At 47.9% G+C, this 20,702-nt stretch overlaps 1 protein-coding gene across 1 annotated transcript in view; it reads right to left on the minus strand.

Moving 5' to 3' along the window:
- The window catches only part of HYDIN (HYDIN axonemal central pair apparatus protein), a 346,192-nt gene that overhangs the window by 79,491 nt on the left and 245,999 nt on the right, over positions 1-20,702 (minus strand). The window contains exons 39-45 of the mRNA XM_057713331.1: positions 19,229-19,399; positions 15,945-16,162; positions 10,386-10,523; positions 8,521-8,704; positions 6,199-6,340; positions 4,170-4,332; positions 1,614-2,225 (exon numbers count right to left, since the gene is read on the minus strand). Of these exons, the coding sequence (XP_057569314.1) occupies positions 1,614-2,225; positions 4,170-4,332; positions 6,199-6,340; positions 8,521-8,704; positions 10,386-10,523; positions 15,945-16,162; positions 19,229-19,399 (1,628 nt within the window). The remainder of the gene's footprint in view (positions 1-1,613; positions 2,226-4,169; positions 4,333-6,198; positions 6,341-8,520; positions 8,705-10,385; positions 10,524-15,944; positions 16,163-19,228; positions 19,400-20,702) is intronic.

The raw sequence follows: 20,702 nt of genomic DNA on the forward strand, positions 1-20,702 counted from the left end.
GGCGATTCAGCACATGGCCTAGCACACAGCAGGCACTCAAAACAATCTCAACTTAGAGGGACCAGCTCTCAAGGTTCTGATGTCTATAGTATAGAATTGTTTCATTTATTTCCAGATCCCCTGTTAATTTTTCTTTTATCTTCAAGTGTTCTTTCTTTCCAAAGGTGAAAGAGAGTTAGGGCTGGAGCAGGTCATACACGGCAAAGAAAAAAGAAAAAAAAAAAAACCACCAAAGGTTCTGGGAATGGGGTGAAATATGGGAATAAAGAGAGAAGTAAAAAAAAAAAAAAAAAGAAACTTGAGAGAGAGACAATTTATCCCTAGAGCATTTGCCCATTCTACTCTGATATATAATGAATAGGAGCATTCTCCAGAGCAGATGGCTTGAAAATCTAGTAACAACTTCCTTCTCAGCTTGTAAAACCCTCAGAATAAGGATGCTATTCCTTGATTAACTTGTCATCACCACAATTAGGCCATCTGAGTGCCCATTCTACGGGCCGAATGGGCTCTCAGGCCTAGCAAGGAACTTTCTTCATGCAATCCTGTGTTTCTAATTCTCAGGGTCAGACAGCTGAAGACATTTCCTGACTAATGTGTAGCTAGGGTTAACTCCCAGGATTTAGAATGTGAGGAAAGGGATGACTAATTTGTATTATTTATTAAATTAATAAAGGCAGGGAGTTCTTTAAGCTACAGTCTGACCTATGGCTCCTCTCTGGCTCCGCTCTCTACTTTTTTAGGTTGCATCTAGTTACTGATAAAAACTAAACCAGAGGGACTTCCCTGGCAGTCCAGTGCTTAAGGCTTCGCCTTCCAATGCAGGGGGTTTGATCCCTGGTCGGGGAGCTAAGATCCCACATGCCCCACAGCCAAAAAACCAAAACATGAAACAGTAGGAATGTTGTCACAAAATTCAATACAGACTTAAAAAACAAACAAACAAACAAACAAGCCAGAGGTGGGCTAACTGTTGCCTCCTGGTCAAATTTGGCTTGCTACCTGCTTTTGTAAATCAAGTTGTATTGGAACAGAGTCATGGCCATTCATTTACATATTGTTGGGGGTCAGGACGGAGATTGTATGACCTGCAGGCTCACATATTTGCTTTCTGGTGTTTCACAGAAAAAGTCTGTCCCTGGACAAAAGGCTGTAACAGCCATCCCCTCCAAACCACTGCCAAAGGGGTTTCCAGGTATGCAATGTTCTTGTGTCTAGGAACAAAGCTGCCTGGTAGTATAATTTCTGACACTGTGGGGAGCTTGTGGGAAAGAAATTTCAGAATAGTTGAGTCACTTGTGTCATCCCCAAGTATACCTGCCTTACCAACCCATAACACAGTGCTGTCAATATTAAAAATCAGCCTTACAGGTGGCTTTTTATGAGGTTAGATGGCATAGTTTAGATCTGTGGACCTTTCTATGGATGTTTCACCACATCGAAAAAGAGTCCTTTTAGCCATTATTGTCAGAGAGGCATCAGCGATTCATGGAATAAAGGGGATGTGGATTTTGTGTTGAAAGAAGCACTTTTACAAGGATGAGAGGATTAGCACCGCACTGCAACCTGGCTACCTGACTTGTTACATCTCCATCCTGGAGAAGAGACTGTACCTGCTCCCCTTTGGGAAGCCTGTCATTCTCCAGGGCCTGCTTCCAGCTCGAGCCTTCCGAGTCTGGCGTCTGGATGTTTATGAAGGGCACGCCCAGACCCTTCTTCCCCTCGTGGTCCTCCTCCTCGCCCTCGCCCGCGTCGCTGCGCTCCTCCTGCACGCGCAGCTTCTCCAGCCGCTCCCTCTCGGCCCTCTCCCGCTCCAGGCGCTCCCTCTCCGCGCGCTCCCTTTCCCGGTCCTTGCGGCCTCTGCGCCCGCCCGAGGGAAGCTGGCGCTGCTCGGTGCCGTCCTCATGGCTCGCCTCTTCGGCCCCGGGGTGATGCAGCACAACTCCTTGCTTCCGGTCCCAGTACATGAGGATGTTCTGCACATCCTTCAGCGTCAGCTCATAGGTCTTAAACTTCTGGGCCATGTTTTCGTCCGTGTCCTTCAGGAGGTCCCCTTCGCTGTCCTCTTGTTCCTGGACAAGAGGAAACCCAAGCATGTTGACATCTGCCAGTTGGTTCTTCTTCTTCTTGTTCAGTTCTTCCTTCTCCGCAGCTACCTGCTCTCTAACTGAGACTTTTCTTTCTATTGTATCACTCTTCAACTCTAGTTTGGAAAAAGTAAGAATCTAGAAGGCAAAACACATAAAATATTCTTAAAACCATTCAAGGGAGAGCACATTGCATAAGGAAGAGCAAGGGGGCGTTTTCTTTCGTAAGAAGGCCTCGTAGGATTCCAGGCACCTCGTGTGGACACCAGGGCTGTGCCTAAGAATCGCGTGGGGGCCTTTCTCAAAACATCCGCTCTGTGGTCCTTCCTTGTCATAGAACTGGCTGGGGCCTGGCATTACGCATTTGGTAATAGGTGCATGGCAACTGTGATGTTCACGCCTGGTTGAGAGCTGCTGTGCTGAAGGATCAGCAGGAAGAGATCCCTAAAATGATCCTCTCCTTGGCAGAGGCCACTGAGTGTAGTGGTCCAGTCCTGGCCACACTGCTTGCTAGCTGTGGGATCCTGGGTGAGCAACCCACATCTCTGTCCCATCTGTATAATGTTGATAGTAATATTAATAACTACCCCAGAGGATTACTGAAGATCAAATGTGTGAATGCATGTAAAAAGCTTATAATAGTGTCTGCCACAGAGTAAAGGGGCTCTTAGTGCCAAGTTATTAACATTATACCGGCCATGTATATAATCCGTATCGTTGGGAACAGATGGGGGTTTAGAATCTGGCTGCACTCCAGCCTTTTAAACAAACCTATATTTATATAATGAACCTGGCCTAGGGAAAGCAACCTTATTCTTTTTCTTACTGCCCTTTTAAACTTGCTTTGTGGGCTCTGATTTTCTCCTCTCCTGATGAAATCCTCTGGGAGGCTTCACAGGTTTTGGGGCCATTCTTTGATGACATAAAGTCCAGTTCCATCGAACACTCACTGTCTGCAGTGCAGCCCAGTGACAGCCTTTCTCCTGCCTAAGTTCAGTCTTGGGGGCATGAGCGGTCCAGGTTGGCTGTTCCCCTCCCCGCTCTGCATGGACTCTTCCTCTACAGCCTGGAGAGAGCCCTTGGCAACACTGTCTCCTGGAGGGGGAGGGTCACTTTATTTGTGTAGGGAGGGGAGGGGCTTGGCGCCTACTGTGTCACTCCCCATCTGTAGGTCACTGCCAAGACACCGAGAGTTGTTTGGACATCTTATTCTAAGTAGAAGTGGATTTCGTGTGGAAGAAGGGGACTGCTGAGGGGAGGACTTGTACTTGGAAGATTGCTGGAGGCTGAACTCCAGGCCTGCTTGTTTCTCGTGCTTGTTTTGGTGCCCAAGTTCTATGTGCTCAGACCCTGCCCCTTCCTGAGCCTACCTGATGGGGACCCCTGGACACTGAGCCCTCTGCCCTCATGTCTACCTCCTGGGACCGGTCTGCACCTCGTCTGGGAGTCTGGCTTTAGTTTTACCCTCAGAACTCCCGGTGCTGGACCACCACTGTGCACACCAGAGAGCCACACCCCTCAGCCACCAACGCCACCCTGGACGTTGCTCTGGCCATTCTGCCCTTCCCGTATTGTGGCGGGCAGAGGTGTGACAGCTGAGCTTGGCAGGATGACAAATGTAAGGATAGCTTACGCTGGAGCATCTCCCTTGACTGTTGTCAAGGATCATCTCTTGGTCGAACCCACTGACTTGGTGGCTGCCTGGAGGCATCTCCTTACTGCTAGCCCATTTAGCAGCGTCCAGGGGACTGCAGGGAACAGTGGGAAGAGCCAGGTCTGTGCTCACACACCACGGGTACGGCTTCATCCTGTTCAACCTTGGATGGGGTTCATGTCTCTGAACCTCCGAGGGAGCCCAGGAGGCTAAAGGACAGGATCACGGGAAGCACAAGACCGCACTGGACACACACTCAGTGCTCCACAAAGTATCGGTCCCTCTCCTCCTCCCTTCTGCTCCACCACAAAATCTACACACTCTTGGGCCAGTTTTCTGGAGGGGAAATGTGCTGGGCTGATTGGCTGGGTGCAGGGGTGGGCCACTCGACGCCTGCCTTTGGCTAAGGGGTGAGTGAGGGCTGCTACCTGCTTGCTTGGTATCTGAGATTTCCTCATGGATGGCTCCTCCTTTACAGGTCCCTGCTTTGGCTTTTTGTTCTTCCGTTTTAGCTCATCTTCTTCCTTCTGCCGCTCCAGCTCCTGCTGTAGTTTCTTTTCATGCATCGCCCTTGCCCGTCTCTCCAGCTCCCTTCAAGCCAGGCAGAGAAAACAGAGTTCAGAGGCCCTCCTGCCTGAACCCCTCCTCTGCCTGGGATCGCCTGGTGGGAGAATGTGGGGCAGAGTTTTCTTGGACATAAAAAAGAAGGAAAGGACAAAAGAAAGCTGGGTATACAGGAGGGAAGGAAGGAAGGAAGGAAGGGGGAAGGAAGGAAGGGAAGAGAAGGAAAGAAAGGAGGAAAGGATGGCTCACATCTATCTTTGAATGGTCATCCAGCAAAACTGATCATTGAAGCTCAGCTAAGAGGAATTCTCAACTACACTGTATTTCTATTCCAATCTCCTTTCATTGGAGAGTGAGGCAAGGGCTGGAATGAGTGAAGCAAGGGCCTGATGTTAGCATTTTTAAAAAGCAACTTTCAGAGATAGTTCTGATATCAATAGAGATGAGGCCCAGCTTCCTACACTCACCTCTGAGGTTTAGACAAAAAAAAAAAAACAAAACGATGTGTTTAATAGCAGCCCCCACCATGGCTAGCTCGGAGCCATGGTGCTGGACCCACGGTCCTCTCCTCCTCTCTCTTTCCTTTCCAGCTACGGATTCAGCTGTGTCTGCCCTGCTGCTAACGGCAGAGAGGACACCAAGCCTGGGCACCAAGTACAAACGAGAGTGGAGCGGATAGCATTTCTGAAGATATGAAATCCATCTGTTTTCATCTCTAGGAATCTCTAGTTGTTCCTGGCTGCTGTGGCTTTCTGCCCACGGAAGCTGACTCATCGTTACTTTATTACTCTGTGTGTGTGTGTGTGTGAGATACAAACAGGTCACCTTTGAGGATCAGATTTGCATTTTCTAAGTCCACTGTGAGATGAACGCCTGAAAGTAATGACCTGGGTGAGAAAGAATAGTGATTCCTTTGGAATCCCAAAGCTGGGATTTTCATACCTCTGGAGGGCTGGGCATGTTTACAGTAAACCATGCAGGAGAAGAGATGTGGGTATATGTACTGCGTACTGCAGAGGACATAAAAGCTCTTTTGGGGCCAGTGGGAAGAGTCGGAGGTGCAGGGAGAGGAGAGGAGGGGGTTAAGTTGTAGGCAACCATCTTGGCTCTGCCCCCTCCAATGTTTGGAATCCAAGGGAGGGGTAAGCAATAACCCCCCCCACCCCCGCCACCGGCATGCTTGAAGATCTGAGGGCAGAGAGGACACATGTCCCACTGCCCATTTGTATCTGAAATAGCCTGAAATAGTGGCCTGAGTCTCTTGGGTGATGTGGAGGGGGTCCAGTAGGTCCTGTGTGGTCCTCAGGGATGGGCACAGAAGGTGGCTGAGAGCACTGGCTTGGGAGCCTGCCCAGGGTCTCTGGTGAACTGTCCAGGCTGAGGATCAAGTGAGAGAGGCAGTCAGACCTCAGGGGATGGACAGAACCACCGAAGGCCAAGACGGTGGCCAGGAAAGGAGAAATGGCTGTGTTATGGGAGGCAACCACCATGCCCACGTCACAGGAGTGGCCCCTGGGTCACCAGCTGCGGACACCTGAGCACAGAGGCTGATGAACCACAGTTGTCAGGGGGAGCCAGCAGGAGTCCCAGGACAGCACAGGGGCCAGAAGCCCCTCCCCTTGTCCATAACCTTTCCCTGAGTCCCAGATGCTCCTCAGAAAGAAGGAAGGAGAGGAGAAAGGAGACCTGGCAAGGCTGCAGCAACCAGCACCCTGGATGTGCAAGATATAGGTTTCTGCTCTCAGCATGTCATCCTCCCGGGTCTCCCATAGCCATCGCTCCCCACACCCGCCATGGCCCCAGCCATGACCACAGTCTCCGGGATGGGCCCTGTGCCTGACGGAAGCTGCTCCCAGGGGCAGCACTTCTGTTCTGACCAGCCCCGATGCTGACCTCCTCTTCCTCTCCCGGAGGGCCTGCTGAACCTCTCGATTGAACATTATTTTCTCCTCCTCCGTCAAGGCATCATATTCTTCCTCATCCATGTTTTGGAGACGCTCCTTCTCTCTCTGAAGTGCTTCCCTGCGTTTGTGCTCTGTGGGGAGAACGAACAGGCTGGCGGGGAAAACTCACTCCCCAGCTTTGGCTGTGGGGTCCCCCAGTGGTTTAGCGCTCAGCCTAAACAGGCCTGTGGAGGGGTGTGTGCGACTGTGAGAGGTGACTGGTGCCACAGGAGGCATTCCTAATCTCTGGTGGTTTCCTGCATCCACATGATCCCAATCGGTTTCCATCTGTGGTAGGCTGAATAGAGCCCCAAAGATGTCCCTGTACTAATACCCAGAACCTGTGAATATGCTACCTTACCTGGCAGAAAGGTATCTCACTTTGCAGATGAGATTAAATTAAGGACCCTGAGCTGGGGAGACTATCCTGGATTATCTGAGCGGGCCCAATGGCATCACAGAGGTCCACTAGAGGGAGGCAGGAGGGTAGGGAATGCAGGCGGCCTCAAGAAGCTGGAAAAGGCAAGGAAGAGGATTCCCCCCTAGAGTCTCCAAAGGGACGTGGCTCTGCTGACTCCTCAATTTTAGGACATCTGACCTCCAGAACTGTAAGATAATCAATCTGTGTGAAGTCACCAGGTTTGAAGCGGTTTGTTACAGGAGCAATGGGAAAGTAATACACCACCCACGGACCTGACCCGTTATTAACATATGCCACCAAAGTGCTCAGGGTGACAGAACCATTTGCAGACCAAGGGGAACCATCTTCCATACCCTACGGGTCCTGAAGTGTGGTTCACACGTGGCACGAAGGCACTTGGCTTCTTGCACACGTCACCACTGGCACCACACTCTCCCCTGACATTTCTGTAAGTTTGAGCTTCGGGCTCGGAGATCTACATCTTGAGTTCTTTCTCCAACACTTACCAAGGAATAGCAACAGATCCGAATAATAATTCCTCCTTCATCTTACATTACATTTGGGGATCAAATAAGCAATCATGTAAGGCACCTAGCCCAGTACCTGGCACATTCATAAATGTCCAATAAAAACTAGATTTTAATATAATAATGTTGCGACTGCATGCTGCCTCAGGACTTTTAAAAATAATTTAGGGAATAGGAGCCCATATTGCAACTGTGAAAAACTTCGATCTGCAGATGACTGAGAAAATGAAAAGATACTTTTTTTGAGAAGTTGATCGTTTAGGGGAAATGAGCTGTCTGGAAAACTAGGAACCTGGAGGTTGACATACTGCTGAGAGAAGCCTGGTCATTCTTCCTAGTTTTTCTCTGGATGAGAATAAAAGGAAGTAGTCTTTGAGTTCTGTTTAAGAACTAAGAGAGCTCAGTGTTTGTAAGTGTTTCCTTAAATGGAAAAGCATTATGATTGGTATAGATTGTTCTAGAAGAGGGAAGTAAGGCTGAGTGAGGAAGGGCAGTGATGTGGCCAGAGCAGGACTGTGCCTCCTAGGGACGGTGCCACCTCCTCCCTTGGGGGCCAAGATCTGCTGGGTCTGCTTCCGACTAAACTGGGAACTTAAGGTAACATTACTTTCCTTGTGTGTGTGTATGTATTTTTCAATCATTGGAAATTTTTTCCAGGCCACTGGTGTAATGACAAAAAAGCGAAGGGTTCAGAGTTACACAGACCTTATTAATTTGCTCTGTGACCATATGCAAGACTTTGGATACCACTAAGCCTCATTTTCCTAATCTGTAGAATGGGGGCAATAATCTTCATAGGGTTACTATGAGGATTAAAGGACCCAAAGTGTCATTTAAAGACATGTAAAGTGTACACCATGTCTGCTGCGGTGCCTGGTACATAGTAGGCTAAAGTGTAGAAATTGTTTCGTAAAGTTATCAGCACCTCTGGTCTTACAGGAAATTCACAGTTGGTTTAAACAAAACTGACAAGCTAATGGGTCACCTGAGTCAGGATGTGGTCCCCTCAGGGAGGCTGTAATTACAGAGAAGATGAAGGGATGCAGTGTGATGTTGGAGGAAAGAGGAAGGTGCCTGTGGTCAGAAGATACTGGGTTCATCCTTTCCTTCTATGATCTCTCAGCAGGTCACTTGTGTCTCAGTTTCCTCACAGGCAAAGGCGAAATAAGAACTCCCAGGGCAGAGGGGGGGTGCCATTGAGATGGCAGATGTCATAGTTTCATGGGTGATCATGGCAGGGAAGCTCTGCAAAAAGCCTAGAGCTCTGTTTAAAGGAAAGACCTGTAGGGCTTGGGAAAGACAGCCCAGGAGGGGATGGCCTTGCCTTCTAGCTCCTTTCTGGCTTTCTCCTGGGCCTTCATGGCTGCATAATCCTGGGCCATGTTGATGACATAGATGTGCTCCCGGCTGCCGATGGCCTTCAGCAGGCAGAGCAGAGCGGTAGCTGCGTTCCGAGCAAAGAGTGTCTCCAGGCTGTCAAACACCATTCCTCGGTAGCAGTCACTCAGCTGAAACCAGAGAGCAAAGACAGTTACTGTGGCCACGAGATCATCTGTTCTCCAAGGAGAAAGTTGCTTGTTCTTTTGTTGGTTCTTTTACTGGTGCTGCAATTGGTTCTGCAGACCTACTGGGCCCGGGTCAAAGTCCCATTCAACTGCCCTTCTACCTGCTAGATTCCAGGTGCTGTAATCAAATAAGAGAGAAAAATAGAAATATTTTAGCACTTGTGAAGGATCTTTACCATACATATTTGTAGAGTAAAGGATTTATTCTGTCTCTATAAAGAAAACAAACGAAATGTTAAAGTGAGGGTCTGGGAAGATCCTTGAAGTACCAGAAAGGAAGATGCAAAGGAAAGGTGTCCCCACAAAGCAAGGGCGACGGTAGCAGGTGGGCCATTTGTGTCTTTCTTAGTAGTATTTCTGCCTTGGAGTGTAATGATTTTGATAGCACTAACTATTGTAGAACAGCCGTGGCTGTGCTGCAGTATTACTCAAAGGGTAATACACAGACCGGCCACCACTGGCTAGGAACTGATAACTACCAGTTTTTGAGACAAGAATCTTGTGTCAGAAAATCAACTACTACAATCAGTAAATACACTAATTTAGCTGCCATTCTTTTTCCTTATAGGAAGCCTTTGTCAATAAAGGAAGAAGTGCAAGCTACCCATCTCATCAGAGGCCAGCACTTTGAGTAGCACCGCTCTCCTGGCTCACTTGGGGCTTTACCAGTGATTCTCAGCCTTTACTCTGGGTGCATGAAACACCTGCACACTTACCAGACCACTGTGCTCAGATCAGCTGACAGCGATGGTACCTTTAACGCAGTCGCGAGTTCAAACCTTAACAGGAATCATTTCTGCTGATGACATTCCTCCTCCTCTGGGAGCCTCAAGTCTGATTTTGTTATATTCAAACGTGCAATTAATATTGGGGCCCATGTTCGAAAATCAAAGCAAACACGGAACTCTAGGGCACGGTGAGCAACTTAGTTCTCTGTAAACCATAAACAGCAGACCCTCCCAAACCCTGCGGATCTAGTTTTCTTTTCTTTTAACCGTACAACACTTATGAAAAATCAAAACAAAAAGAAACAGTTATTGTGTTTCTGACTTTAAGAGCAATATATCATTGTAAAATAATTCAGAAATGTATGAGGATTAAAAACCTATAATCTTGCTATCCAAAGATAACCACAGTTAACATGTACTTTATGTGTTTTTACTATGTGTAGGATATACATTTGTAAATATTTTTAGAGAAATATAATTGTGCTTTACATACTATTTCATGATCTGCTTTTCCCAGTTGATAACATGTTGAAAACTGATTCTGACCACAATTAACATCACTCCAAATTCTAACTTTTCACAGCTCCGTGTTATAATTTTGAACACACCACTGAAGGGCTGTACCGTGAGTCTGTCTTTGTGTGTGTGTGTTTTGAATGTGCTACCCTCGGCTCACGGGTCCTTTAAGGTGAGTGGCTTCAGGCTGCAGACTGAGCCAGGGTCAGAGACTGACAAGGGTTGTCAAAAGGACAAAAGGGGGTGAAGAAACCCATCCTTCCTCTCCAAGGCCCCCTGGTTCTGAGCTGCTGTGAGTGGGCGATGGCTCAGAGTTGCAGCTCCCAGCACGGGGATGGCGTGTGAGCCCTGCATCTCCGTGCAGGTGGCTGTGGACGCACCTGGATGCGATCGGCCAGGATCTGAGTGAACAGCTCCTCAGGGAGCACACAGCTCACAAGTCCGGTATCGCCTCCGATGCTGGCACTGACACTGAGCCGGCGCTGCGTGGGCCCCGAGGGGAGAGGGCTGGACGAAATCTGTCCAGAGAGAGAAGGAGCAGGAGTTAGAATCCAGCTTGGTGTTCCAACAACTCCTACACTTACAAGCCATGTGACCTCGGGAAAAATCATCTAATCTCTCCGGGCCTCGTTTCCTCATCTGTCAAACGGGGATTGCACTGTAAAATGGAAGATTCCTATCTCACCTAAAGAACTGCTGTAAGCTTCAAGCAGGAACACTGTGGAAGGTGCCTGGTATATGTGTACCGAGCAGCAAACATTTGTTCATTCATTCAACAAATATTAATTGAGCATTTATGATGCACCAGGGACCCCTCTAGTACCAGGGACACAGCCACAAATAAGGCTGGCGACGTTGCTGCCCACGTGGTCCTTGCGCTCAAACGGGGGCTGGGAGACAGAAAAGGAGCACACGGATATACGAGTCACTGATATAACTTCAGAGAGTGACGCGTGCAAGGAAGCAAACAGTTAAGGGAATAAAGAGCAATGACAGCGTTGAACAATGGCTCTTTAGAGACCAGATCCTGCGATGAGACTTCCTGAAAGGGAACAGCAAGCTCGCTCATCACGCGTGCACTTGTGGGTGTGTGGGAAGCACATGGGAGCCCAGGGCAGCTGCAGCTGAGTGGGCACCGGGGAAGGTGGTCAGGCTTCAGGTCGAAGACACAGTCAGGCCAGAACACGCAGGGCTTATAGGCCGGTAAGGAATTTGGATTTTACTCCAAGTATTATGGGAAGTTGTTGGCATGTTTTAGGCAGGCAAATGATCTGATTTTTATTTTTAAAATATCACTCTACCTGCATGAGGTGACAAGAGTGAAGTAGGAAGATTAGCTAGATATCTGTGGTCAAGGCAGCAGACGGTGGCAGCAGGGACGAGGACAGATATGGTGGAGGTGGCTGATACAGGGTATATTTTGGAAGTAGAGCCAATAGGATTTGGGATGGGATGTGAAAGAAAGAGAGGCATCAAGCATGACTCCTTGAGTTTTGACCTGAGCAAGTTAGAAGGTGGTGAAGTTATTTATTAAGACAGCAAAGACTGAAGGAAGAACATTTGTCTTGTCTTGTTTTTTTGCGGGGGAAGCAAGTGTCAAGTTTTGGACATATAAATTTTGAGACATCTTGAAGCCATTCAACAGAGATATTTAACGTGAGTTTGGATATATGACCCGGAGCTTGGGGAGAAATTAGGGCTGGAGACAGAAACTTAAGAGTTATAAGGATACTGGAAATATTAAGTATTTAAGTAATGAATTGGATGAAATCATCTATAAAGAAGAGTAGGTAACTTAGTCCTAGCCTAATCCAAAAACCTAGGAATCTGGAGGAGATGGAGAAATGGGAGGAGTGGAGGGAGTCATGAATCAGGTAGATGGCAAAGCAGAAGCGTGTGGTGTTCTGAAAGCCAAGTAAAGAAAGCCAAGTAAAGAAAGGAGGGGGGTTATCAGCTGCCACAGTGGTCACGTGAGATGAGGACAGAAAACCGGCCACTGGATTGGACAAGATGAAGGCCAGGGACCTCGAGAAGAGTAGCCAGTGAAGAGGTGAGGACAAAGGCTCCTTGGAATAGGTGCAAGAGAGAATGGCGGTGAGGACGAGGAGGCAATCAGCCTGCAACCCTTCGCAGGGACAGCTGTGGAGAAGAGCTGAGACATGCGGTGATACCTGTAGGGGATCTGGGGCCGTGGGAAAGCATTTTAAAGATGGGAGGTAACACAGCATGCATAGATGATGATAGGAAGGATTCAATAGACAGGGGAGAAGAAACTAATGCGAGAGAGGGGACGACTGCAGGGATTTAGCCCTTGAGTGAGAGAGAAGGGGTGGGGTCCAGTGCCCACGTGCAGGGGTCGGCTTTGGACGAGCGCAGGGGCAGTGACGCAGGTGCAGGGAAGGCACAGCCCCGGGTTAGAATGAAGGCTGGCTAGCAGGTTTGGTGGTGGGAGGATAAGGTGGTTGTCTTCTGGTTGTTGGTGTGCCCTCCATGACGTCAGAAGAGAGACCAGTAGCTGAGAAAAAGGAAGAGGAAAGTGTCTTAGAGGTGTGGAGAGTGGTAATGGCAGTAAACTAGTTATCTCGGAGGGACGGAGGGCAGATGTTCTAGGGCAGATCAGAGGGTCCGCTTGAGATGTGTGGTCTTAAATTTAAATTAAGACCCTTCAGGAGAGATGAAAGTTTTCTCCAGCTACGTTCAGCTGCCCTACATGGAGGAGATGGAGAATTGAGAGTACGATGAAGGAGAAGGAGCAAGGGAGCACCTATCGTGACAGACCGCGGAATCCAAACTGGGTACGAAAGGAAATGAAGGGGTTGGTAGGCAGTGAAGGTGTGGATTGGAGGTCTCAGTGGGACCAATTACTTATCAGAATGAGTCATCGGGAAAAGTTAGAAGATGGCTGTCAGAAAGCAGGTTGTGTGGTGTAGAGGCCACGAGTTTATGGGATACGGTGAATAAGGTCTAGAATACGACCATGGTAGTGAGTAGCTGAGGAGGCCATGGAATTGAGAAGCCGGGGTGTTGGATTAAAAATGCAAAATATCAGGATTTCAAATGGGTGCTTTCCCAGAACACAGCGATTCATAAATAAATGACCTTACATTACAGGTCATTTCTTCCCATTTGCCATATGACTAAAGTTTCCATCATTGGAAAGTTCATGCTTTAGGAGAGCTTCAAGAAAACGAGCCATCTCTGGGAAAAGCCCTCTGACAAGGTGACAGTTGTCCAAACCACTTGAGCCTTGTAACACTCGAGCAATGCAGGCAGCCACATGTGGGGCGGGAGCACGGGGTGGGGATGGGGGGGAGGTGGTGGTCTGTGAGCTCTGATTTCTACTGTGATCTTGAATAGATTTTAAGTTTCCTATGTAGACTGGAGTCAGAATTGGGCTTTTTCTGCTGCCTTTGATGTGTTCTGAAAAGCTTCATTTTACTATCCATATTGGCAGAAACTAATCAAAGAAAATCATTTCCCATGATACCTTATTTAATAGAAATACTAGGGTGAGTCAAAAATTATCTGCACTCTGGCTGTAGAATTTACTTTAATTAACTTTTATTTATTTATTTATTTTTTAAAGCTCTTCATTGGAATATAATTGCTTTACACTCTTGTACCAACTTATGAGGTACACCAAAGTGAATCAGTTGTATTTATACACATATCTCCATAGAATTTACTTTAACTTTTAGAAAAGACAAATACATCATTTTTCAACATAATCTCCTTGCTTTTCAATACACTTTGTCCATCTGTCAACAAACTTTCATATTCCCTCATTAAAAAATGTTTTGGGCTGAGCTGTGAGCCACGGATGCACCTCTGTCTTCACTTCTTCATCAGAAGTAAACCTTCGTCCTCATAGGGCTGTTTTCAGGGGACCAAACAGGTGAAAGTCTGATGGAGAAAGACCAGGACTATAGGGAGGATGCTTTCGCACCTCAGAATGAAGTTTTTGCAGAGTGTCAACAGTGTGGGCAGAAGTGTGCGGACACGCACACCCTCAGACCACAAAAGACGAATCACCGCACGCTGCCCTTCTTTCATGCAAATCACAAGTGCGGCATCCATTTCTGCTCACACCGCAGCTGCAAATGAACTGATGTAACATGTTCACACCTGCACGGCAGTGACTGGGGAGACGGTAGCCTTGAATGGAAAGTGCTGATAAGACAGTGTGGCCAACAGAAGTTTTAATATAATTGGAGTGCGAATAATTTTTGACTCACTCTTGTATATGGGTTCAGTTCATCATAAACATCTAAGTCAAGGATATCATATTAGATCTTGGAGAAGAGGATTAAAAAAGAAATTGAGTCAATGGCTCCAGTTTTCGAGGTGCTAGAACATGCAACTGAAGTCAAGATCATGTGACGTCATCTGTCATAAATCCCACCCCATGGATGCCCCGTCCAACCAGCACACTTCCTCTTACACAAAGACCTTCACCTCTACCCTGTCCACATGCCCCATCCAGTGCTCTACCACCTACTTGCCTGACCAACCCTCCATTTACCTGCCACATCCAACCCGTGTGAGCCTCCTCTCTGCTCCATTCACCTCAGCAACCTTCTCTGAAATGTCTACCTCTCCCATTCCCCCTACAGCACTCTCAGACTGAAACAAGACCCACAGACCCTTTTACCCTTCCCAGTTCTCTGATTCTATTATACTTCTTTTAATTCCCTCTCTACCTAGGCCAGACTTTCTATACCGACGCCACTCTCAATTCCCTTGCCCCTCGCTCTGAGCTCACCCCTACGCCTGTAACGGTGACAGCTTCTCTCTCTGCCTCTGAATAAGGGCTGCTGGGTGCTGCTTAGACAAATCTTACAACTGTGAAGTTATGGCTTCACGTCTTGGCTGGGCCATGAACACTCTCAACTATCCTTTCTTTTGTCCATCACCCATTTCTTGTTCTATCCCCACAGTGTACACCTCAGTGCTTTACCACTCTCCTCAGGCATGCTATGAAACCCAACTTCCTCAACACTGCAACCTGCAAAGACCATGCAACCTGCATACATCTTAGGACCCTCCAGCAAGACCTTCTCCAACCTCCATTCTCCACCCTCAGTAGATGGCTCCCATCTCCTTCAGCTATGCTTAATCCTGCCCTCCCTGTTTCCTCCTGGAATCTCACTCCCTCTTGGGTAGATCATCACCTCATACTTCTCCAGGAGCTCCTGTCTTAATAAACCTGCTGTGCCTCCACCTCTTTTCAGAAAAAGAACTCATTGGCTCTGGGTTTGCTCCTCTAATGACGACTTGATCTTTTTTCCCTTTTTTCAAATATCTTAGAAGCCTACACTCATTTGATTCTGCTTTCCCACCGACAACTCATCACCCACCTGTTTCTCACAGTGCCACCCACTGTCTCTGGCTTCAGCACCTGCTAGTCATCTCACCTGCTGAGACTGTTTTTGAAGTCCCTCAGCATGTGACTCAAACTCTCTGGCTTCTTTACGACTTTCCAAGGCTGCCCTGCAGCCCCTACATTCATGGTGCCATCCTAAACATTCCTTTAGTAGCGGGTTGAGCCATAGGAAGTTGCTGTGATAGAGTTCCCAAGTGGCTGAATAGTGGCAGTTTCATATGGTGGTTCAACCTAATTCTTTTTACAGACCTCTTTTGTCACCAATCTCATTTTACGGCAAATATTTGAATGGGTGGTTATCACCCTTATTAGACTCTTAGTGCAGCTTGAGTGCAGAGATTTTGCTTTATTTATCTTCACTTTGCCAGCACCCAACCTGCTTCACACCTGCTAGAGGAACACTCCTTTCAGGCGTGGAGCAGGGACAGCACTCAGGCCTGCCTGTCAAGGGCACCTGTAGGAGTGAAGTTGTGCTGACCTGGATGCAGGACGTGGAGGAGGAGGAGGAGGAGGAGGAGAAATCCCAACCCTCCTTCTGGGGAGCCCTGATTTGTACCTGCGGCGTTTCAGACGAGGGCTGGCGATGCTGCTTCTGAGACCCGGAGCCGTGGCTCTCGGCCTTGCCTTTGGTGGTCAGCACGCTCCCACGCACAGACTTGGCGGGTTTCATTTCGGGCGTGACCAGAGTGGATTCCGAAGTTAACTTGCCCAGGGTCTCGCTGCTCAGTCGTATCTGTCCTGTGGCACTTTGGCTTAAAGCCGCAGCCTCCTGGGCTACACACACAGAGAGAGAGAGAGTGTTTATATGAAAAGCCACCTTAGGATAATAAAGAAACAACAGCAAGGATGGTAAGTTGAAACCTAGTGTGATTCCTTTGAGGGGATGAGAGCCATCTCTGCCTGCAGCCAGCTGAGCAGGGCTGGGAGAAGAGGCTCCATCCGCCACGCGTGGGTGATGTGATAGGCGTGTGCAGAGCCTGGCCCGGAGCCCAGGGCTCCTCACTGCTCATCTTCCCAGGGGACCCCACGGTGCTCTGCCCCACTTTCTCCTCCAGCGCAGAGAGTGATCATTTCCGAAACGGCTGCTACACTACAGCCCTGCCTGCCCTGGAAACCGAACACAATTCTTACTGTGTTCTTTTATAGTCTTTGATTCTCATTACATCTTCAAAATCCAGCAAGTATTGTACACGTACAGCGCATCTCAGTTTGGACCAGGCACATTTCAAGTGGCCAGTGGGTCCTGCACAGGACAGACAGGTTTAGGCTGGTCACTTCCACTTCAGGACAGTCTACTGACTCCACAGCAAACAGCAAATATAGGTCTGGGTTTAACTCCACCATTGAGAGGGTTTTCTCCAAAGTCACCAGTGACCTCTGAACTGTGAATGACAGCGGCCCTCTTCTCAGGGCTTGTTCGATTTGAACTTTCAGCCATCTCCAATTATATTCACTTACTGATTTAATACATGTTTGTAAATCTTTACTCTGTGTCTACTACGTGCCAGGCACTTACTCTAGATGCTGGGAATACATTAGTGATGAAAGCTACCACAAATCTCTGCCCTCTGGAGCTCACAGTCTGCTGGGGGCGGAGGCAGACAGCAGAATAAGTACATAAAATAAATAGTATGTTAACTAGGGATAAGGGCTATGAGAAAAATAAAGTGGCAAGGGTCCCCCAGACTCCAGCCAGGGCTCCGGAGAGACGTGAAAGTCCTTCTGGTCCCCTCCGCTCCTGCAGCTCTCCTGATTGCCGACCCCTGTGACTTCACCCTGCCTTCTCTGCCTCCCCTGGCTTCTCTGCCCCCACCTCCTCCTAAAATGTAAGTGCTCCCCAAGGTCCCATCCGGCCCTGCCCATCCCTCTCCTCTCATTCTGGAACTTTCTGGGCTGATTTCCTCTACTCCAGAGGCCGCATTTCTCACGATGTTGAGGAAGCCCCCCACCAGTTATTAAGCTTTTAGCTTAACATGACTTTCTCAGGGAGCTCAAATTCACAGTTTCTCACAGGATGTCGACACAGCTCCAAAGACCTCTGTGACATGCAGTTTATTTGACAGAAAAGGAAACAAAAATCGAAGCGAACTGGAATTATGCTGCAGCTTGGGGTTCCCACTGAAGGGTACCAGACTATGCCGCCCCAAAATATGACGACAGGAGTTCAGGATGTGCTACCTCAAAACATGTTGCTTTGGTATATTGGTTATTTTGAGCTGTAGGCACTTGAAAGACGGTAAGCGCTGGGGCTGGCTTTCCCTGACCTCCACGTATCTGCTTAAAGACAGAACCGCCAAACGAAGCTCCAGTGTCGCAAATCCCCCTCCAGGGAGTTTCATCAACCAGGGAGATGACGCTTACCCGCGAGGAGAAGACTCAAGTCCACACCACACCCAGACAGACTTTACCACAAGCAATCACACCTCCCATCCATTCTCCTAGGGGCCCCTTCATCTTTCCTAAAAACCACTTACCCTCCCGTAAGAGGACGGCATTCCCCCTTCCCTTTCCCTATTAAGGTGGTATTTACTTCTGAATTCTAAAGCCATGCATTTTCCCCTGAGTATGTCCCATGGTACACGAAAGATACGTGTTAATAAACTTGTTTGTTCTTCTCTTGTTAACCCATCTTTTATCACAGAGGGGCTCAGCCAAGAACTCAGAAGAGGAGAGAGAAAATTATGCTTCCTCCCTCACACCACAAAAGAGCTGTTTCTCTTATCTTCCCAGCAGAGAATCTTCCATTTCCCTAAGCATCCCATGCAGACGTATCGAGGGGAGGGGACACCCCTGAAAGCCCGAGCCAGTTTTATCAACTAGCAGGCATGGGACACTATCAGGAATGATGTCACGCTGTTCTAAGTGTTTGTATAAAAGTAATTCTACTCTGAGCAGGTATTCTGCTTTATATTCGATAGATTTTCCCACTAAGCAGCCCCTCTTCTGCCCTGTACATCTTCAGAGGACCCTAGGGAGCCAGGATTCTTAACTGCTGGTAGGTAAGGCCTCACTATGACGGGGTTTAAAAACCACTTTCTCCTCCTCCCATGTTCCCTGTCTTGGTTAATGACATTCCTCTCTTCCTGGTTTCTGTGACTGGAAATCTTATGTGACCATCTTGAACGCCTCCCCCTCCTTCAGTTTTGTGCAGGTGGTATCAGGCCAGCTGGCCCAGCCCCACTCATACTCAGCTTCATTACTGCTCCCTTTACAAGACGTCACAAGCGCTCCGCTGCTACTGCGATTTTCTGACCATTTCTCTTGTAGGGTGAAAACTGCCCAACTCCTCTTTTTCTTCAAAGTAAAACCCAAATTCCTAACTTTGGCATTAAGGTCAACTATGATTGGCCTCAACCTGCCCTCCCACCTCTAATTCACTGTCAGCTTCCCTGATTTCTTGGAATGTCTTTATCTTCATCTCTGCCTACCAATAGTCTCCTCCTCCTTCAAAGCCTACTTCCTTGAAAACTTCCCCAGATCATGCTTGTTGGAACCCAACTATCCCAAAGTTGGTCTTTCGCAGAAGCTGGTGCTTCTGTTACATTATTGTCCTCTGCTCTGAATGAGCACATATCTGCTCCCCTCCAGGTGTCACTCCCAAAGGTGTGGGCCACATCTTATCCGTCGCCCTGCTCCCTGCAGTGCCAAGTGCACTGGGCCGCCAGGAGAGCCGCAGGTGTCTGGTGGAGAGAACTCTCTGGGCTGCTACCTGGCAGCGTGTCATAAGTCAGCCTTCGGTGGGGCTGGGGCAGAAAAGCTCAGTGGGGGACACTGAGAAGATGCATTACCAGTGGGGTAAGGGCCACGTGGCCACGAAGAGTCAGGGGAAATGGCTCTCACCAGACTCCTCTTCCTTCATGGACTGCTCTATGGCGGCCCTGATGCAGAGCTCACGGGCCCGGATCCCCGCGATGTTGTTGCCATCAGAGATGGCTTCCAGCACGATGGAGTTGATGTTCAGGCAGGCTGCACTGTAGTACTTGGCCATGCTGACTGCGGTGGCTGACTTTCCTATTCAAAAAGGTCAGGGGCGTGAATTTCATGGCTCTCAATTTGCTCAGTGTCCTAGACAGAAGAAGCTTCTATAACAGAGGCTACTGGAACGTGACTTCTCTGCCTCTAAGTCTCTGGTGTGGCCAGAGGTGGCAGCAGAATAGAGAGGGAAGACCTGAGCCAGGAGTCAGAACCGTGGATTCTGGTCCTAATTCTGCCCCTGAGGAGCCATGTGCTATGGCAACACACATCCCCTCTGGATTTTCTCCTCAGTTTAAAAAGCAATTCTATCAGATGAGCTTTAAAAATCTTGTAGCTCTTACTGTCTCTGATTCTAGTGGGAAGAATCTTTTTTTGGTTTAAAGAATAACTTGTGTTGATTTTTTTTTTTCTCATTCAAAATACCGGCTCATTAAAAAGAAAGCAGAAAATTCAGAAATAACAGACAGGAGAAAAGAAACATCCACAAGTTGCTCATCCAGAGAGACTGCAGTTAGCACATGGCTGCTACGTATGCATATGTAACTATTTTACTTGTATTTCTTATAAAAAATGAATGGGTTATGTGGTAGGCTGAATAATGCCTTCCCCCTCCCCTCAGACGTCCACATCCTAATCGCTGGCACCTGTGAATACCTTGCCTCATATGGTAAAGGGACTTTGCAGGTATGATTAAGGATCTTGAAGTGGGAGATTGCCCTGGTTTATCTGGGTGGGCCCAGTGTAATAACAAGAGTCTTTATAAGAGAAGCAGGATGCTCGGTGTAAGAATAGGTGATGTGATGATGAAAGCAAAGAGGGAGGCAGAAACAGACAGGTAGACACACTGGAAGATGCTATGATGCTGGTTTTGAAGATGGAGGAAGGGGCCATAAGCCAAGGAATGCAGATAACATTTCTAGAAGCAAGAAAAGGCAAGGAAATGGATTCTCCCCACAGCCTCAAGAAAGGAGGCAGCCCTGTTGATTCATCTGAGACTGCTAACCTTCACTCTAAAAAAGTAAATTTGCATTTTTGAAGTCACTAACTTTGTGGTTATTTGTTATAGTAGCAACAGGATATTAACACAGGTTCCAAATTGTAAGCATGACATTTTTTTTCTCACTTAAAAAGATATGTATCATGAACATTTTTCTATTCATTCAATGTACTTCTATGGTACTTTTTTTCCTTTGTGATAGTATACATACAAAATTTACCATTTTAACCGTTTTTAAGTGTACAGCTTCATTGCTAAGTATATTCACATTGTGCAACCATCACCACCATCCATCTCCAGCACTTTTTCCTCTTCCCACATGGGAACTCTGAACCCATTAAA

This window comes from Hippopotamus amphibius, chromosome 16 (genome assembly GCF_030028045.1).
Source record: "Hippopotamus amphibius kiboko isolate mHipAmp2 chromosome 16, mHipAmp2.hap2, whole genome shotgun sequence".
NCBI lineage: Eukaryota > Metazoa > Chordata > Mammalia > Artiodactyla > Hippopotamidae > Hippopotamus > Hippopotamus amphibius.